Below are 20,084 nucleotides of genomic sequence, written 5' to 3' on the forward strand. Positions count from 1 at the left end.
TAGGAAAAGAAGCTGGATGGCTGTTTAATTGGTTCTCAGACAGTACCTTGCTTTCAGCTATCTTGAGTTCTAGTAACCAGTGGGCCTTCTGTCCAGCTTTTTAAATTTATGCATTAAATGACTGATGAATTTGAAACAGGTCCTTTTTAAATGGAGGGATTTATTTTGATTGAATATGAGGGGAAAAGGTGAAAATCATATTCAGTATTGCTAAACGAGAACTAAAAGTATACTCCGTATTGGTTATTCTTCATCCAAGGGGAATATTAAAGAAACCTGCTTGCAATAGCATCTTAAAGTGATCATTCCATTTTGCAGCTATATTTTGTCAATTAATTTAGTGTCCAACTGTTGGACATCTTAATGGCATGAAAATGCTGTGTATTGAATTTAGGTTTACCAGATATCTGCACAGACAAAGGAAGGCAGAGACAATTGAAAAATTGACAAATGGGAGAAGGCACACTCTTTCTTGCATCTGTTACAAAAATTATGGTGAAAAACTACAAAAGCAAAATGTATTTAGGTCTACATGTATATGAATGTCTTCCGGCATCATAAAGCCTAGTTTTTGAATTGCAGGAATAGGCAAAATTGAGTTGGAGGAAAAAGCCCTCCGTGAGTAACTGATTTAGCTGTCAACAGGTTACTTAAGCAATAAAAGTCAGAGAGCTGAGTTTGTTAACTTTCAGTTTCTGCTTACTAGGGAAGCTCGCATCACTAAGAAAAGCTGCTTACAAAAAATAAACCTGTTAAGATATTCAACACACTGGACAATATTTGTTTTTAAGGCTGCCTGCTGAATAAAGGATATGAGGACTAAAAAGAGGATATCCTCCTATTGCTAGATGTCAGGTAACTAGTTGAACTCAAGAACTAAATTAAAACAGTACTGTAACTTCCCAAAAAGATGGAGGTGGATAAGATCTCTAGCTACATCAGTCTGGGTAAATGCTGGTACAGAATGCAAAAAGAAAAGCCAGCATTTTACATAGAGGATATATGGAAGCCACAGAATGGCTAAGAATGCTAAGCATTTCTTCGTGTTTGGAAACGTGCTTGGAGGGTTAGGGAAATCAAACATCCAAGGAGGGAATCGAATTAGGGAAGGCTGTGCTACAGTAACTTTGCTGTTCTGTTCTGCTGTAGGGTGCTATTTTCCAGGCAATTACTTGGGGAATTATTCCAAAAACGTAACAGTAGAATGCAGTTCCCCCTATTAGGACTGACGCAAAAGAAAGATTGGATCGCGGTGGGATGACTGCTAAATCTCGAGAATCGAGTAGTGGCTATTTTATTGAGAAACGCTATGAAGTAGACTTGAAATCCTGGGTTTAGAAAATTTAGAACTTCGACATGACCTGAGTTTAGCTCATAGAATCATCTATTAGAATGTCCTTCCTGTTGAAGACTACTTCAGCTTCAATTGCAACAATACACATGCACACAACAGATTTAAGCTTAATGTTAACTGCTCCAGTCTTGATTGCAGAAAATATGACTTCAATAACAGAGTTGTTAATGCCTGGAATAAACTACCTGACTGTGGTCTCTTCCCAAAATCCCCAAAGCTTCAATAAAAAAACTGTCTACTATTGACCTCACCCCATTTCTAAGAGGTCTGCAAGGGGCGTGGATAAGAGCACAAGTGTGCCTACCGTTCCTGTCCTATTGTTTCCTTTCGTTATATCCAATTAATATAGTTATTACATACTCATATATATGCTTATATACTGTATAATTATTTCATGCTTATGCTTATATATCCTGTGTGACAAAATAAAATAAATAAATTAAATAAATAAATAAAGTAACTATTCAAGGAAAAGGGAATCTGAGTGCGGATTGTTAAAGATCGTCGAAGGCTTCCGCCCTTCTTCGCGAAATGACGACAGAAATCCGCCCTGCTTTTTCACGGCTTAAGTTTGGCCGCTCCCTGGCGACGCGAGTACAGGATTGCGATGCCGCTGGCAGAACTGGCTGCGCGAGTCAACTGCGCGGAATATAAAAATTGGCTGAAGCCCGGGCACAGCCGCCACCTCTGGAAGTGTTGCTCTGCAGCGCTTCGCCGATGAGCAAATTCACGTCTTCCACCGCCAGTTTATAGCGAGCGACTCCGCTCACTTAATCCCGTCAGGTTTTCGGTGTGGCGAGCATTACATCCCTCGAGACAAGCAGGTGAGGCTTCCCAACGCGGACCCGGAGCTCTGGCCGTCGCAGGAGCGGATGACGTCGCGCTACATGGCCTCTGCAGAATCGATTGCTCCCAGTTTGCGCTGAACTTGCCCGGGTTCGATCCCATTCTGGGACTTAGACGCTTTCGAAAACAATGGGCACGCGTTCGCTAATTCGTTCCTGAAGAATACTTGCATCTTTGTTTGCCACCATCGCAAGCTTGCATCTTTCCTCCCTCTGGTGCTGGAAAATCCTGTCCAAATCCTGTTGTTGGAACCTTGAGGGAGGCTGCCTTAGCCAAACATTTTAATTCTAATCCCACTTTTTGTTCGGCGGCTTTCTTCCTCATCCTTTTTTCCTTGGCAGAAATATATTCTTCTCTCCAAGAGGTAACGATTTTGAGCCCCTCGTCCGATCTGCTTCGTTCTCCTTAAGCGCCTTTCCGTGGCGCCGCCCACGTAGACACCTGGGAAAGGGGCGGGTTTGCCGGAGGAAATTTGTATGGAACAAAGAATTTGCCCCGTCAACCAGTGCCGTCTCGTGTGAAGGGAAGGAGTGAAAGGCTCCATCCCGCTAAATACTCGCCATTTGCCTTTCCTTTTACGTAGCGTGTGATAGATTCTCCGTAATTAATTGAGGGCAGGTTCTCTTAACTGGCCCCTGGTTTCGGGGCATGATTTCCAAGCTACAAAACTGAACCTCATTTAAAATTCTAGCCCTCATAATAAATATCTAGCTTAGCAAATTATATTTGAGCAATTCACAAAGTAGCACAAAAGATATAATAAAAGCATAAATATCTCTTATTTGAAAATATCAAAACAAATTATGTAATTGTATTTTTTAGATCAGAATTGGCACAACAAAACATACACAATAGGAATACTTACTATTCTTTTAGCTATTGTCCTTTTTAAGGACCATTGAAACGATTAAGTTGTTAATGCCAATTTATATTCCATGACAGTTTTTCTAAGTTTTCTTAACTATCATCAGCATGAAAGTCTTCACATCTACTCTTTTTTATTCACCAGAATCACACAAGCCTACATTCAAGAATCACACAAGCCTACATTCAGATGCAGGTTATGATATGTATTCAAAGGTGAGTTTGCAAGTACATTGAAGTATGCAGAGATCAAACACGATTTGCTGAAGGTTTTTTTCCACAGGGTGATGAATCGACAGACATTTTAAGACATTCACAAGACTGGACACACTGAAAGTTGAAAGGTCATTAGATAGTTAATGGCAATTTTTGAAATCCAACTCATTTTTGGTGAAATAGTTAAAACAATTTTCAACTGGCAGAGTTGAACTAAGCTAGAATCCCCCCCCCTCCATTCTAGATTTCTAAAGCTTTATGACATTTTCCACAGAAATATTACCAGCCCTTCTTGCTATTTATATAGCATTGGATGCTAGACTATTGGATGCTAGACTGGAACACTTCTGAGTAACCCATTAAAATTACAGATGTTTGTTGCCTCAGCACCTTTGCCTTTCTTTTTCTTTTGGAAATAATATTTTTGTCCAAATTGAAAAAAATCTAAAATAATCTTTGTGATTCCCTTGGATAAAGGATTGTAGCATATGAGGTTGGAGAGTTGTTTATATTGGTATTTCTTTTGCTTTGCCGTTTCAACCTAGCTGCTCCTTATGTAAAGAATGGAAAAAGGAGATTTTTGAGCCATACACACGTAAGATGAGGGAGATTTATTGGGGGAACTGCAGATCTTGGTTCTGGCCTTCTAATTCATGGGAGCTGGCAAAGATAATGCAACACAGTTATCACCATATAAAATAAATTTCAAAAATGGAGCAATTGGGATATGTTTGATTCTTTTCTAATACTCCCACGGAGAGATTAAAACACATGGGCATTAGTGTTAAGATTGTTGTACAAATACATTATTAGCTGTGGATAGTACGTGCATTGCCATTTCATGCTTTGGAGCTTCATTCTATTAGAAGATGTAACAGTATCTGAATGTCATATAGTATAATTTGTAGTAAAGCTAGGGTGATGCAGTGCTCCAGATTTAGTTTAGAAGGAGTTTCAAAATGTGCAGGAGTGCATTGTAACATCTATCAGCCTAACCTCAATACCAGGGAAGATTCTGGAAAAGATAATCAAGCAATGAATCACCAAACACCTAGAAGCAAACAAAGTAATAACCAAAAGCCAACATGGGTTTGTCAAAAACAGATCATGCCAGATTAATCTTATTGCATTCTTGACAAAGTGACAAAATTAGTAGACCAGAGGAATGCTGTCGATATAATTTACTTGGACTTCAGTAAAGCATTTGATAAAGTAGACCATAACCTACTACTAGATAAAGCAGAAAAATGTGGGTTAGACAGCACCACCACCAGATGGATTCGTAACTGGCTGACCAACCGCACTCAAAATGAAGTCATCAACGGAACTATATCCACATGGAGGGAAGTATGCAGTGGAGTACCCCAAGGCTCTGTTTTAGGCCCAGTACTCTTCAACATCTTCATCAATGACTTGGATGAGGGGATAGATGGGGAACTCATCTAATTTGCAGATCACACCAAGCTGGCAGGAATAGCCAACACTCCAGAAGATAGACTCAAGTTACAGAAGGATCTTGACAGACTTGAACATTGGGCACTACCTAACAAAACAAAAATCAACAGTGAAAAAAGTAAGGTTCTACATTTAGGCAAAAAAAACAAAATGCACAGATACCGTATATGTGGTACCTTGCTCAATAATAGTACCTGTGAGGGGGATCTTGGAGTCCTAGTGGACAATCATTTAGATATGAGCCAGCAGTGTGCAGCAGCTGCTAAAAAAGCCAACACAGTTCTGGGCTGCATAAACAGGGATAGAATCAAGATCACGTGAAGTGTTAATACCACTTTATAATGCCTTGGTAAGGCCACACTTGGAATACTGCATTCAGTTTTGGTCGCCACGATGTAAAGAAGATGTTGAGACTCTAGAAAGAGTGCAGAGAAGAGCAACAAAGCTCATTAGGGGACTGGAGGCTAAAACATATGAAGAACAGTTGCAGGAACTCGATATGCCTAGTTTAATGAAAAGGACTAGAGGAGACATGATAGCAGTGTTCCAATATCTCAGGGGCTGCCACAAAGAAGAGGGAGTCAAACTATTCTCCAAAGCACCTGAGGGTAGAATAAGAAGCAGTGGGTGGAAACTAATCAAGGAGAGAAGCAACTTAGAACTAAGGAGAAATTTCCTGACAGTTAGAACAATTAATCAGTGGAACAACTTGCCTGCAGAAGTTGTAAATGCTCCAACACTGGAATTTTTAAAGAAAATGTTGGATAACCATTTGTCTGAAATGGTGTAGGGTTTCCTGCCTGGGCAGGGGGTTGGACTAGAAAACCTCCACGGTCCCTTCCAACTCGTTGTTGTTGTTGTTGTTGTTGTTGTTGTTGTTGTTATTATTATCTATGTGCCTCTCATAAGAGCAGCCAATTTGTTTTGAAGTACCTCTGAAGTGAATTCAGAGGGTTGCACAACTCAGTAATATAAATAAACCAAGAAGTCTCCAGTCTATAATAATGATAATGTTAAGATAATTTTGAAAAATAATGATAAAGATAAGATAATGTTGAAAAAGCCCTTCGCAAACTGAAACCATCCCTATCTATTGGACCTTTTGGTCTATGTGCATACTTCTTAAAAAAGCTTTCCACTAATATAGCAGAACCCCTAAGCACGACCAGTGCCCTTCCCAAACTAGCCGCGGTCATCCCTGTCTTCAAAAAAGGAGACCCCAGGCTAGTTGAAAATTACAAATTGTGTTCAATCTCTCTATGCTTCATCACCTGCAAAGTAATGGAATCTATCATCAACCAATCCATTACCCTCCACCTAGAAACAAACAACCTACTCTCTAATAAACAATTTGGTTTCAGAAAAATATTATGTAATTTACAACTTTTTCACTGCAAAAACATATGGACTACAAATCTTGCTCAAGGCAAAGCAATAGATGCAATTTACATAGACTTCTGTAAAACTTTTGACTCAGTGGTACACAATAAACTTCTCCTAAAACTAAAATCCTACGGCATCTCCGGACCCGTCCACAATTGGATAACAGCTTTCCTGTCAAACAGACAACAAGTGGTCAAAATTGGCAGTGCTCTATCAAATCCTGTTCCTGTCAAAAGCGGCGTTCCCCAAGGCAGCGTTCTTGGACCAACACTCTTCATATTATACATTAATGATCTCTGTGACCATATTATAAATAATTGTGTTCTCTTTGCTGACGATGTCAAACTATTTAACACCAACAATACAGCTACCCTTCAAAAAGACCTTGACTTTGTGTCAGAATGGTCAAAAACTTGGCAACTCCAAATCTCAACCAGCAAATGCTCAGTCTTGCACATTGGAAAAAAGAATCTGAACACTAAATACAAGCTTGATGACATTACCTTACAGATGACCCCCACCCTGTTAAAAGACCTTGGAGTTTTCATATCAAATGATCTAAGTTCCAAAGCCCACTGCAACTACATCGCAAAAAAGGCTTTAAAAGGCAGAAAATATGACTTCAGTAACAGAGTTGTTAATACTTGGAATACACTACTAAACTCTGTGGTCTCTTCCAAAAATCCCCAAAGCTTTAACCCAAAACTAGCTACTATTGACCTCACCCCATTCCTAAGAGGTCTGTAAGGGGCGTGCATAAGAGCACAAGCGTGCCTACCGTTCCTGTCCTAATGTTCTCTTTCATTATATCCAATTGATATAGTTATTACATACTTATGCTTATATATATGCTTATATATCGTATAGTTATTTCATGCTTATGCTTATATATACTGTTGTGACAAATAAATAAATAATAAATAAAGTATTGCTACACTGATACACTGTGTGTTTAGGTGCAGAGAGAGAAAGAGAAAACACAAATATGCTTGCTTGCCTGCCTCTGCCTACTGACCTTTGGAATATAATTATGTTGGATTTCAACTTCCCATAATTCCCAGCAATATGACAGGCCCACAAAGGCTGTCAGTAAGATTGTAAATAGGAAAACGATACCTTGTTGAACGTATCTTTTCTTTTATGTACACTGAGAGCATATGCACCAAGACAAATTCCTTGTGTGTCCAATCACACTTGGCCAATAAAAATTCTATTCTATTCTATTCTAAAAAAAAATAAATTGAGCCAAAGCCACTTTTCTTGTTCACAAGAAACCTAATATTACAACCAGTTATTGCTAATCTGCATTCATTTTATTAATCTTATTCTCTGATATAAAGTTCAGCTATAAAATAATGTTTTCTTGGTTTCTAAGACAGGAACAAACAGCACTAACCATATATGTTTTTCTTTATTATTCAGGCTTATATGCCTTGTGGGAAAGGCAATACTTATGGTCCTGACAAGTGTGATGCATCAGCACTCTTAAACCTTTTCATTTTCTGTGATCACTTCAACAATATTGACCCAAAGAAAATCAGAGTGGTATCCAACAATGAGTGTTTGAATGACATTTCTTTTATTAATTCTTAGCAAGCAATCAGAAACATATTTCCTGAGATATAACTGATGACTGCTGCCCTCTCTAAAAGACAACAGCATCACTTTTTAATTCATTGCACTTGAATTGAGGACTTATCTGGAGATAGCAAAAGTTAGGGAGAAAAGTACCCATTCCCCTTTTTGTCCAAGTCTCTGCAATTCATAGAAAACTCAGAGTGGCTAATTTTTTCCCCTTCCCACAGACTTATTTCAGTTTGAGCAAGTTGTCAAGATCTTGTTATTATTTCAATATGAGTTCTTATCCCTGCTTTACCTACATGGACATTTCAGGATGTCTTTCAGGAGAACATACAGTTTTAACCACAGTTAAAAACTCAGCTCTGTGACCTTAATTAGTTGATTAGAACCTCCCACAATGGCATTGTTGCCTGAAACTGACAAGACCTTAATCAGTTTTACACTATAAGAAATAAGGGAATTCAAAAATAAAATATTGATTTCGACAATCCACAATTGACTCAGCTGTTCAGGAGCCCAGAGAAAAATCTGTGTTTTCACTGACCCCAGTTTGCTTGTTGAAGTAATTTCCAACAACACTGTTTGTCAATGGTAGGAAACTTAATCCTAAATGTGCACATTGATTAGAAAATTACTAACTGAGGTAGCCGCTAAGTGAGGAGTGGCTGTATTTCTCCCTAATCCTAATGTTTAGATATAAATAAATAAAATAAACAATACAATATAATCAAATCCTGAATTGAACCTTTTGAAATAAAAAAATCATCTTTTTGTGATACTATGATATAGAATGAAAAGTAAGGGACTGTAACACTTTACTTTCAATCAGATAATTTGATTTGCTAGGTATAGGTTTAAATTTGATTGGTTGTAGGATTTTTATTTGCATGCTTTGAGTTGGGAATATTTCCTGTGGAGTGCTATGCATATTTTCATGGGCAAAGATTATGAATGCAATCTAGAACATTACAGTAACAGTAATAGAGTTGGAAGGGACCTTGGAGGTCATCTAGTCCAAACTACAGGTACCATATATATGGTACCTTGCTCAATAGTAGTACCTGTGAGAGGGATCTTGGAGTCCTAGTGGACAACCATTTAGATATGAGCCAGCAGTGTGCAGCAGCTGCTAAAAAAGCCAACACAGTTCTGGGCTGCATAAATAGAGGGATAGAATCAAGATCACGTGAAGTGTTAGTGCACTTTATAATGCCTTGGTAAGGCCCCACTTGGAATATTGCATCCAGTTTTGGTCGCCACGATGTAAAAAAGATGCTGAGATTCTAGAAAGAGTGCAGAGAAGAGCAACAAAGATGATTACGGGACTGGAGGCTAAAACATATGAAGAACGGTTGCAGGAACTAGGTAGGTCTAGTTTAATAAAAAGAAGGACTGGGGAGACATGATAGCAGTGTTCCAATATCTCAGGGGTTGCCACAAAGAAGAGGGAGTCAAGCTATTCTCCAAAGCACCTGAGGGTAGAATAAGAAGCAGTGGGTGGAAACTAATCAAGGAGAGAATCAATTTAGAACTAAGGAGAAATTTCCTGACAGTTAGAACAATCAATAAGTGGAACAACTTGCCTGCAGAAGTTGTGAATGCTCTAACACTGGACATTTTTAAGAAAATGTTGGATAACCATCTGTCTGAGATGGTGTAGGGTTTCCGGCCTGGCCAGGGGTCTGGACTAGAAGGCCTCCAAGGTCCCTTCCAACTCTGTTGTTATTATTATAAACTCCTGCTGACGCGGGAGACCTATACTAGGTATTTTTATAATTATACTTAATTGAACTTTTTTCTAAATTATTCATATTTTGTGAAAGGATGTAACTGATTTCTTTTCAGTAGTTGGTTGTATATGCTTATAGATGTCAAATACCACACAGTGTAATAAATGTAAGATTGATTTTTGTGTGAGAAGGGTCACTAAAAAGAGTATCTTCCTTCATGGACTATAACTTTTGAATGTATTTTCCACATGGAATGTTTATGAGCTGGTAGCATTGACAGTATTATGTTGTTCTGGCATGAAATTTGTGTAACTCGGAGCTGTAATCTGAGAACTGGATTTCACTTGCCATTGTCCATAGCAGATTTACAATATGTTTTTGCTATATATTTATACCTTTAGGATAAAGTGCCACAATGAACTAATGCATTCTGCAGACATGAAAGTCTGTTTTTCCTGGCTGAAAGAATTTGGAAATCATGTCCAAAATTTGCTGACTGAATTCTACCAGGTTCCAGAGGCTCAGACAGCTTGTCATAGGATAGAAAAGGTAATACTTGCACATTTTCTAACATATTACATGGCTGCAATTATTAATATTTCTTCCTTAGTTTGGCATATCTAATAAATATTGGACAAAATAACACCGTTTATTTTATGGTCTAAAACAGTTTTTATGGCGATTTTTTTCAGGCCATAAAAATTGTTAAAAAATTCCTAGAACCTCTGATCCAGTGGGGGTTCCACTTGCCTTTGCTACCGGTTCGGAACTGTGAGTGTGCGTGTGTTTGCTTAGCTCACATGCAGCGCTTCTGCCCATGCGCAGAACCTTCTGCTCATGCGCAGAGCATCCTGATGATGTCCAGGCGGGTGAGTGGAGCCTCCCACCGCCATCACTACCAGTTCACCCCAATCGGGGCGAACTGGTAGAAACCCACCACTGCTCTGATCCTCAAAATAGCAGCTGTAGCTATTTTTGTGGGAAGCAAGACTTATCTTTTCCAGTGTTTCTTAGAAAAAAATACTTTGGATGCCCTGGCTGCGTAGAAGTGGGTTTTTGGTTTTTTTTTACATTTATATCCCGCCCTTCTCCGAAGACTCAGGGCGGCTTACAGTGTATAAGGCAATAGTCTCATTCTATTTGTATATTTACAAAGTCAACTTATTGCCCCCCCAACAATCTGGGTCCTCATTTTACCTACCTTATAAAGGATGGAAGGCTGAGTCAACCTTGGGCCGGGCTTGAACCTGCAGTAATTGCAGGCTACTGTGTTCTAATAACAGGCTCCTTAGGGGAAAGCGAGTAGTCCCTGCGGATCGCAGGAGCACCCCGATAAGTTTTCTGAAAAAGAACTTCTCAGTAATTGACGCTCTTTCCCAGCCGAGTCTCTGAGGCACCTCTCGCTTGCAGGAGGAGGAGGAGGAGGGCAGTGTAAAGCAGCACCACCTTAAATGCTGGTAGGCAGAGGTAGAATTCTCTTTTTCTTTTTTTCCTCCCCCAAAATTAAGGTGTGTCTTATACTCAGGTGCGTCTTATACACCGAAAAATATGGTATTTAAGCATAAGAAGTACTTTCCGTAAGGGCTTACTTTCGGAAAGCTATCAGAACAGCAAGGTCAGCATATTACCTGTGTTTCTCCGAAAGAAGACTAGGTCTTATTATGTTTTGGGCCCCAAAATAAACACTAGGCTTATTTTCGGGGGTTTCTTATTTGTGGCTGGCTGTCTGTTTCCTCCCACCATCTGCTTTCCTGCTGCCAGAATGGCTTACAGGGATTTTCCCGGATGGAGAAATGATGGAGACTCGAAGCTTCGTCTGCTTGCAAATGGGACACTTTGAAACAGAGCTAAGCACGTTGGGATCGGCTGCCTCCCCACCCCATGGGCCTCTGGCTCCGCCATGCATTTTTCACCCAAAGGGAGATGAAGCTTCGTCTGCTTGCAAATGGGATGCTGTGAAATAGAGCTAATTGCTGTTTCAAAGCATCCCATTTGGAAGCAGATGAAACTTTGAGTTTCCCTTATTTCTCTGGGCGAAAAGTACATCTGTCCTGGGAAGCCCTGTAAGTTATTGTGGTCACAGGAAAGCAGATGGTGGGACGGAGCAGGCAGGCAGCTGCCTCCCCGCACCCCCATGCCTCTGCCTCCACCTGCTGCCGGGGCCGCCATGCAAGCCTCCAATGAGCCTCCCATGAGCCAGGCAGGCTCGCAGCACGTCCAGATTGCTTGCGTCCCTCTCATGCCTCTGCCTCCCCCTGGATCCCCTATGCACTTTTCACCCAGAGGGAGATGAAGCTTTGTCTGCTTGCAAATGGGAGGCTTTGAAATTGAGCGATTAGCCCATCTCTCTCCAGCAGCTACTCAGAAGAAAGAGGGCGGCCGAGTTAGAAGTGGGGTCATCCTGTCCGGCCAGACACCAAAGCGCCACCAGCACCACCACAAGAGAGACAGAGAGCGATCCGAGTAACCTCTGTGTGTATGTTTGTGTGTAAATGAGAGAGATAGAGAGATCCGATCCAAACTCAGAGTTATATTAGGGCTGACAGCGGTGTAAGCTCTCTCTCTCTCTCTCACACACACACACACACACACACACACACACACACACACACACACACACAGACATATTGGATCGCATCACTCTCTTGCCTCTGTGGTAGTGCTGCTGCTGCTGCTTCGATGCCTGGCTGGCCGGGATGGCCTCATTTCTCACTTGTCCACTTTCCCTCTTTGTTCTGGACAGCTGCTGGAGACAGATGGGGCTGCCCAGATCCCCTCGCTTCTTCCCCAAAACATTCCTTTGCTAATCTGCTTTCCAACTCCGTTGTGTTTCTCTGCAGCCGCATGCAGGGCAACAAAAGAAGTTTGTGGGACTAAAAAAAAAGTTCAATCAGACCTTCCAACTTCTTGCAGAAAAAAAAAATCTCACAGTGGGGAAGTGCAATGGAGCTGGAAAGCAGGTGGCAAAGCAAATCCCACAAGGCCTCCAGGCACTGAAACGGGCCCGTCTCGAGGCAAGGCTGGCATATACTGAAATGCAGCGGCAGAGCTGCAGGCCTCCAAAGCTGCTGCCTTTGAAACAGCGAATGTGGACCGGGCAGCATGAGGTAGTGTTGCAGAACCAAAGTGGCAGCTGGAGGAGGAGCCACCACCGGGCAGGTGATATGCAGGGGGGACAGAAGAAAGCCCCTCCGACGGATGCGGCGGATGCTCAGTGGCAGCGGAGGCCTTTCTCTGTCACTCCCCCCTGGCTCCAAAACGGCAGAGGGGGACAGGGTAAGGGGACCAAAGCCTCACCCGCCCATCCTCCATAACATGGCAGTCAAGCTTGGGAGGGGATTGAAAGGGAAGAGGCAGGCGATCAGCTGGGTCATTGAACGGGCAGGGGAAGTTGCCAAGCAGGAAGTGGGGGCTGTGGGGGCCCTGAGGTGTGGGGGCCCTAAGGTGCATGGGTGTGGGGTACGTATGGCAACTCCCCCACCACCTACCTCGCCTCATCTCGTGGTGGTGCCACATGCCCTCCTGCCCTGTTGTGGCTGCGAGCAACCAGACAATGGGACAGAGTGGGTGGGGCTTAACTAGGGCTTATTTTTTGGGGCAAGTCTTATATTAGGTGCAGGTGTGAAAATCGGGCTAAGTCTTATTTTTGGGGTAGGTTGTATTTTCAGGGAAACACGGTATTAAATAATGGGGGGGGGTTTGGTCTTTTTCTTTTGGTTTCTTAGAACAGTACTTCCCAGTCTGTGGGAAGATCAATATCCAGTTATTAGTCATTGTCTAGTTTGGCGTTATGAGAAATGTAAACCAATAGATTTGGATCTCATCAGATGGTAAATGCCTGCTTCTATCCTTGATTTTCTCACTAGCTTTTTATTTTATCTGTGTTATTTTTAATTATCCCATTCTGATTGGAATGTTCACATAGCAGGAGATCAGCTTGATGGAATGGAAGGTGAAATGAGCCCAAGCCTGATCAGAGAAACAGAACTAGAACTCCATTTTCTTGCAGAACATGGAATGACATCAGAAGAAGTGACTTAATTATTGAAAACAAAAAAAAAAGTATTACACTTATACTTAGATTTTGAAGTTGATCATTGATTTCTTATAAGGGTATATTGGAAAAAGGCATTTCAGATTACACTTCAAATTTACTGCAAGAAACTATATTCAATAAATCTGAACTTTATTGTTCTTTAGTTCTTTACTAGAAAAGAGGGCTACTTATCCAGAGCACACATCATGCTTAATTAGTTAACTTGTGCCTAAGTATTGTTTTTTTTTTATTCAAAAAGTTTTACAAAAAATTTTTTTCCCCCTTTCCCCCAACCCCCCTCCTTTCACTAATCCCCTCCCCCCTCCCCCCTGACTTCCCAGAACAAGCACAAGGTATAGTTAAAAATAAAACAAACATATGCTAAGAAATTTTTTCCCCAAAACTATTATACCAATTTTCCCTCTCTAGCTCTGACTTCCTCCTAACATAACCAAAATCCTTCAAAAAAAATTAACAATTAACAGTAATAAGATATGTAAAGCAATAGAACAAATTAATCCTAAAGTGTTTAAAACCAGCTAAAGCATAAAAATCCAATCATATTCAGAGAATATCTCCCTTATAGCTTCTATAACCATATAATTTTTTCCCCAGGTCTTTCTTACATAAGATCTTTCGAGAATATTCTATTTAAAATTCAATACAACACATTATAAAATTTCAATACAGAAAATTACAATATCTATTCAACTTTAGTCCTTCCTCATCAAAATCCAGTATAAATCCAAATATCTAGTCTTTTATGATAGATATAAAACATATAATCAACCCATTTCTTCCAGATCTTCCTCACATATTGTCTTTCAGGGACACTAATATTTTTGTCTGTTAATATTTCAAAACAACCTTGTTTCAAGGATAATACTTTTGTCTCTTGCCATTTTTTTGATGCATTAATCTCTGTCTTTCCTTCATTACTCCTTTTGAAAAGTCAGTCACAATATTTCCTAGTAGTTCCTTATGTCCAAGAATCCACAAATTACTGCCGTATATTTCATCAGTCCAAAAAGAGAACTCTTGGAAAGCATTAACCCTGTGAGTTTTTTCGGTTCGGGAGACAGCCTCCTGTAGCACAAATTCAGGCATTTCATCCAAACTTTTTAAAAAAAGCTTCTTTACATCTACTTGTTTATTCACGATCATATCTTCATATTTATCCATTTTTGTTTGTATCTCCTCCATTCCATTTTCCAAGTCCTGATTACATTGGTTAATTTCCTCCAAGCTCTCATCCAAAACATCCCCATTTTTTATCAATTCGTATTTTTAAATAATTAAATACATTCTTTCTGTGTAATCCTGTATAAAGTCACGAATCCATTCTTCTGAAAGAACCTTCATGGCAAAGTTCTTGCTGAGAATCCCCTTATGAAATACTTAAACAATGTAATATAATCCAACAATCCACAGTCCAACATAATAAGATAAAATCTCTATTCAGTTTCGATTTTGCAGCAAGGCTCCTTTCCTTTCCCTTCCCTTTATCGCTCTACTTTCAGTTGCTCTCAAACGCCATTTTAAACAATTAAAGGAAGGGGGGGGGGGGAAATTCTCTTTTTAAAGAAGGTGGAAGTCAGAAAGTCAAAAATACTTGCAAACCAATAATTGTTCACTCATGCTTCTTCCGTCTGCTTATAGAAATCCACAAAAAGAAATCAATTGTTAGCAGAAGTGGACACCTTCCTCTTTTCCTGCTTTTGCAGAAGCACACTGAATACTGGAGATTAAAGGAGGATTCAATGGGATTCGACCTTTCGGGACTTTGCATAACAAAAACAAAGCTCCTAGGGGAATCTACCACTCTCCCCCCCTGCTCTTTCTCTCTCTTTCAACCAGAGAGGGAAATTGAAGCCGGGAACAGCTATTCGTTGCTGTTTTCACCGGCTTTTACCATATCCAGTGCGGAGTGCCATAAATTAGCACCCAGCGAGAAAGGTGGCGCCAAGCGGAAGTCGTGCCTAAGTATTGTTGACATGTAGAAATTGTTCTGCCTCCTATCCTTGACTTTTCCGTCAAGTTCTTCGGGGGCAAGCTTTTATGGTAAACAGGTAATTTAAATACCGAAGTTTAGAGTTTTATAGGCAAAAAACTTGGAATTCCTATTTTATAATTTATAAATTATATATTTATATAAATATATAAATATAAGCTGTACAGCTTGGTACAGCTGTATCCCCAGTATTAGAGTATTTCACTTCTGTTTTTTAAAAACCCCTCTTTATTTTAGTGGGAAAAGATTAACTCAGTTACATTTTTCAACAAAAATATTGCTAGTCTGTGCAAAAATGGAAGACTAAAAAGTTTTGCTTTTAGCCTATAGAAAAGTCTGAAAGAACTCCAAGATGGTAAAAGATTTGTAACCCAAGTTTTGTGTGAAATTGCTGAAAGCTAGGTGGAAGATTAAGGAAAGACACAATACCAATCTTCTCAAGGGCTCTTGTGCAGAAGATGCAGCAGCTTTGTTCTCTGATGCTTCAGAGGTCACACTGAAAACCAAAGGACTTGTGTTAAAAGTAGATAGCCTTGGGAGATAGTAAATTTTCCTTTGCTAAACACATTTAAGCAGAAATGGACAAACCTATATCACAAACATATCTGTATTTCTATGATGAATCCTGCATGACTAAGAGTTAGATAAAAATCACTTTTTGCAAGTGTAAGCTCCGAATCTTGCTTTGGAAACAGAGATTGGAAGCATTGTTTACTAGAGAGCTATAATTGCTATTCTGCTACTAAGAAAACAGGTAATTTCCTATGATATAAAGCTGACTCTCTTACTTTCCCAATAGCCACCAATACCATTACTGCTTAGGAACTATTTCTAGTTTAAAGGAAGACAAAATTACAAGCCACTTGATTAAACAAAGCAACTTGAAAAAGAATAGCAAGCAATTTCATGTGCTTAAGTCACTTACCTGTATTTAAAATATGAAACTAGGTTGGCTGAAGAGCATTTTACTGCTTTCACCTCCCCATAGTTCCTCCTTGAAAGTGGTGGTGGTTGTAAGTTGTGATCTAGTAAGGATAAAATCTGAAGCTGGTGGGTGGTAGAACGCAGACAGTTGCTTGAATCAGAGGTGAAATTTATTTCAAGAACATAAGACACATCAGCCGGTTGGAAAGTGGCCACACTGAGCTCTCCCCTGCAATTCCTTTTAATAGGAAAATCTGTCTTTTTTTTCCCCTCAAAGGAGTATGAAAGGAGTTCTAAAAAAGTGCAATTAGACGGGTTTCCAAAAGGGAGCACTGCATGGTCAGGGCACCTTGCAGTAAGTGGTTTCCCTTTATTTAACATTGAAGATGGAGGTGGCACCATGGGTGAAATCTAAAAAAATTCCCTACTGGTTCTGTGGGCGTGGCTTAATTGGTGGGCGTGGCTTGCTGGTCAGATGACTGGGTGGGCGTGGCCAATAACAATAAATAATAAAAATAATAAACAAATATAAAAAACAATAAGAGGTACCAAAAACCAACTTTCACACTTTATACACACACAACACAACACAACTGACCACACACACACACACAAAATACCACATACAGCTTTCTGAGATTTTGTGTGTTTGTGTAGTTAGAGTGAAACACTACAGAAACACACCAAATCTCAGAAAGCTGCACAAATATTTTATTTTATTATTAAGGTTTGTGGACTTCAATTCCCAGAGTTCCTCAGCCAGCAAAGCCAGACAGCATTAGTTGCTCAGTGATGAAATAGATTAGCTAAATTTAGATTAGTTCTGTCTGGTGCTGAAAGTGAAACTGGGGCTTTTGGGCTGGGAAAAAAGCCATGCAGTCGATCAGTAATCAGGTAAGTGCCTTAAAATCTCTTAAAAGGAGGTTTTCTACATGTTTTCTACAGAAAACATGTTTTTTAAGGTTCTGCTGATGAGGAACTCAGGTGAGATCGCCAGAGGAGCCTTAAAAAATTTTTTTTTTAATTTAAAGGCTCTGCTGATCTCAGCTGAGGGGCGGGATCCTCAAAGGCTTTTTTTTTTACTTTTAAAGGCATGTTTCGGCTGAAGAAAACCTGCTTTTAAAAGTAAAAAAACACAATCCTCTGCTGATGGTGCAGCTCAGCAGAGGCGGGGGGGGGGGCAGGGCTAGGGATTTTTGCTACCAGTCCTCCGAACCAGCAGCCGCCATCACTACCGGATCACGCAAGCCAGTCCGAACCAGGAGCATGTCACCCCTGGGTGGCATTCTGGTAAACATTTTGTTAATTAGGAAGAGCTCTGACCTCCTCAAGGTAATGTTCACCTGTATGGTTGGTGCCTCCTACTCCATTTTAATCTTTTATGTTAAGCTCATTGCAATTTTTCACCTTTTGTGTCAATTGTAATTTTTAACCTTTTGCCCCGATAAATGGGTGGAAAGACTGTATGGGCAGAAGAAGACAGAATGGTGGCAGAATTTGATTTCTTTCCCACAATTTTTTTAAAAAGGCGAGATTCCAAAAATACATAGACAATAAATACAATCCAGAAAATGCAGTTTTCCTCTTCTTTGTGAAAATCTACTGAACTTGGGAACATAGCTTAAAGAAACATTGGACATAAAATAAACAAAGCTTTGGTCTAGTGGAAAGAGTGAACATAAAGATTACTGGGCTGAGTTTGGAGAGGTCAGTTTCTTGTTCTTTTGTGAAATTATCTGCTTTTGCTTAGGCTACTCACTCCAGTCTGTTCCAGGGGCTACTCATTAAGTGCTAAGGTTTCTCTATGACTTTTGAGAAGAGAAGTGAATGACACTGATAACAACTGAAATATATTTCATGACTATTTTTCCTCTTAGGATTTAAATAGATTACAAATAGTAAGAAATTTCTTACTAGACAACCATGAACTTCAAAGTAATTTGCGAACAGAAATGCAGAACCTAGAAGACCTGGTAAAAGAATAGAATGATGAAAAAGAATTGGCATCCAAGAAGTGAATTGATACACGAACAATCAAGTATGCACACTTCAAATATTCTGCTTGTTTTTTTATTTCAGCAAAATATTTAACATTTCTCCCATTTTATGAAGTTATAGAAGAAAGTATCAAAAATTTAAGGTGACTTTTTGCTTAAATGCATGAAGGTAGAACATTAATAGGGAGGCAAGATACTATTTTTAAGAATGAAAAGCAGAAGAAATTGGTTTAAATAAATGTATATTTCTTATTTTCAGGTGTGCTTCTTTTAGGAGAGTGGTGCCAGTGATGAATGAAAGCAAGAGCTACAGCTACAGTTAACAACTCCCTAATGCTTTGCTATTTTTAGAAGTTACATCTCAAGACAGAAAACCTTCTGCATGCTTGTCTTTGGTTGGCCAACAGTCTCCGTATCTTGTGCTTGCCTGTGCAAGCATGTTTTCTATTTTCCAGCAGAGCACAGCTCCATTTGCGTTACATATCATTTCCATAATTTCTTCAAATTCCTGCATTTCATATCCCTGCTTAGTGATTGGGTTCTTACACCATGTTAAATTTTTAAAAGGCGAGATTCCAAAAATACATAGACAATAAATACAATCCAGAAAATGCAGTTTTCCTCTTCTTTGTGAAAATCTACTGAACTTGGGAACATAGCTTAAAGAAACATTGGACATAAAATAAACAAAGCTTTGGTCTAGTGGAAAGAGTGAACATAAAGATTACTGGGCTGAGTTTGGAGAGGTCAGTTTCTTGTTCTTTTGTGAAATTATCTGCTTTTGCTTAGGCTACTCACTCCAGTCTGTTCCAGGGGCTACTCATTAAGTGCTAAGGTTTCTCTATGACTTTTGAGAAGAGAAGTGAATGACACTGATAACAACTGAAATATATTTCATGACTATTTTTCCTCTTAGGATTTAAATAGATTACAAATAGTAAGAAATTTCTTACTAGACAACCATGAACTTCAAAGTAATTTGCGAACAGAAATGCAGAACCTAGAAGACCTGGTAAAAGAATAGAATGATGAAAAAGAATTGGCATCCAAGAAGTGAATTGATACACGAACAATCAAGTATGCACACTTCAAATATTCTGCTTGTTTTTTTATTTCAGCAAAATATTTAACATTTCTCCCATTTTATGAAGTTATAGAAGAAAGTATCAAAAATTTAAGGTGACTTTTTGCTTAAATGCATGAAGGTAGAACATTAATAGGGAGGCAAGATACTATTTTTAAGAATGAAAAGCAGAAGAAATTGGTTTAAATAAATGTATATTTCTTATTTTCAGGTGTGCTTCTTTTAGGAGAGTGGTGCCAGTGATGAATGAAAGCAAGAGCTACAGCTACAGTTAACAACTCCCTAATGCTTTGCTATTTTTAGAAGTTACATCTCAAGACAGAAAACCTTCTGCATGCTTGTCTTTGGTTGGCCAACAGTCTCCGTATCTTGTGCTTGCCTGTGCAAGCATGTTTTCTATTTTCCAGCAGAGCACAGCTCCATTTGCGTTACATATCATTTCCATAATTTCTTCAAATTCCTGCATTTCATATCCCTGCTTAGTGATTGGGTTCTTACACCATGTTAAATTTTTAAAAACTGATTTATAGAATAAGCTAAATTGGCCTGGTACATAAACTAAACTATAAACACAAAACCATAAATTATTAGAGATGAGGTTGC

General features: G+C 39.4%; 1 protein-coding gene across 1 annotated transcript; it reads left to right on the forward strand.

Moving 5' to 3' along the window:
• Nucleotides 1-115: 115 nt before the first annotated feature.
• Nucleotides 116-18,905, forward strand: C5HXorf38 (chromosome 5 CXorf38 homolog). The gene is given in 7 exon segments (XM_058186231.1): nucleotides 116-2,048; nucleotides 2,050-2,277; nucleotides 3,210-3,280; nucleotides 3,781-3,945; nucleotides 7,537-7,677; nucleotides 9,831-9,978; nucleotides 18,278-18,905. Coding segments are annotated over 7 exon segments (948 nt in total). The 5' UTR covers nucleotides 116-1,961; the 3' UTR covers nucleotides 18,386-18,905.
• The last annotated feature ends 1,179 nt before the right edge of the window (nucleotides 18,906-20,084 follow it).

This window comes from Ahaetulla prasina, chromosome 5 (genome assembly GCF_028640845.1).
Source record: "Ahaetulla prasina isolate Xishuangbanna chromosome 5, ASM2864084v1, whole genome shotgun sequence".
In the NCBI taxonomy this organism is placed as follows: Eukaryota; Metazoa; Chordata; class Lepidosauria; order Squamata; family Colubridae; genus Ahaetulla; species Ahaetulla prasina.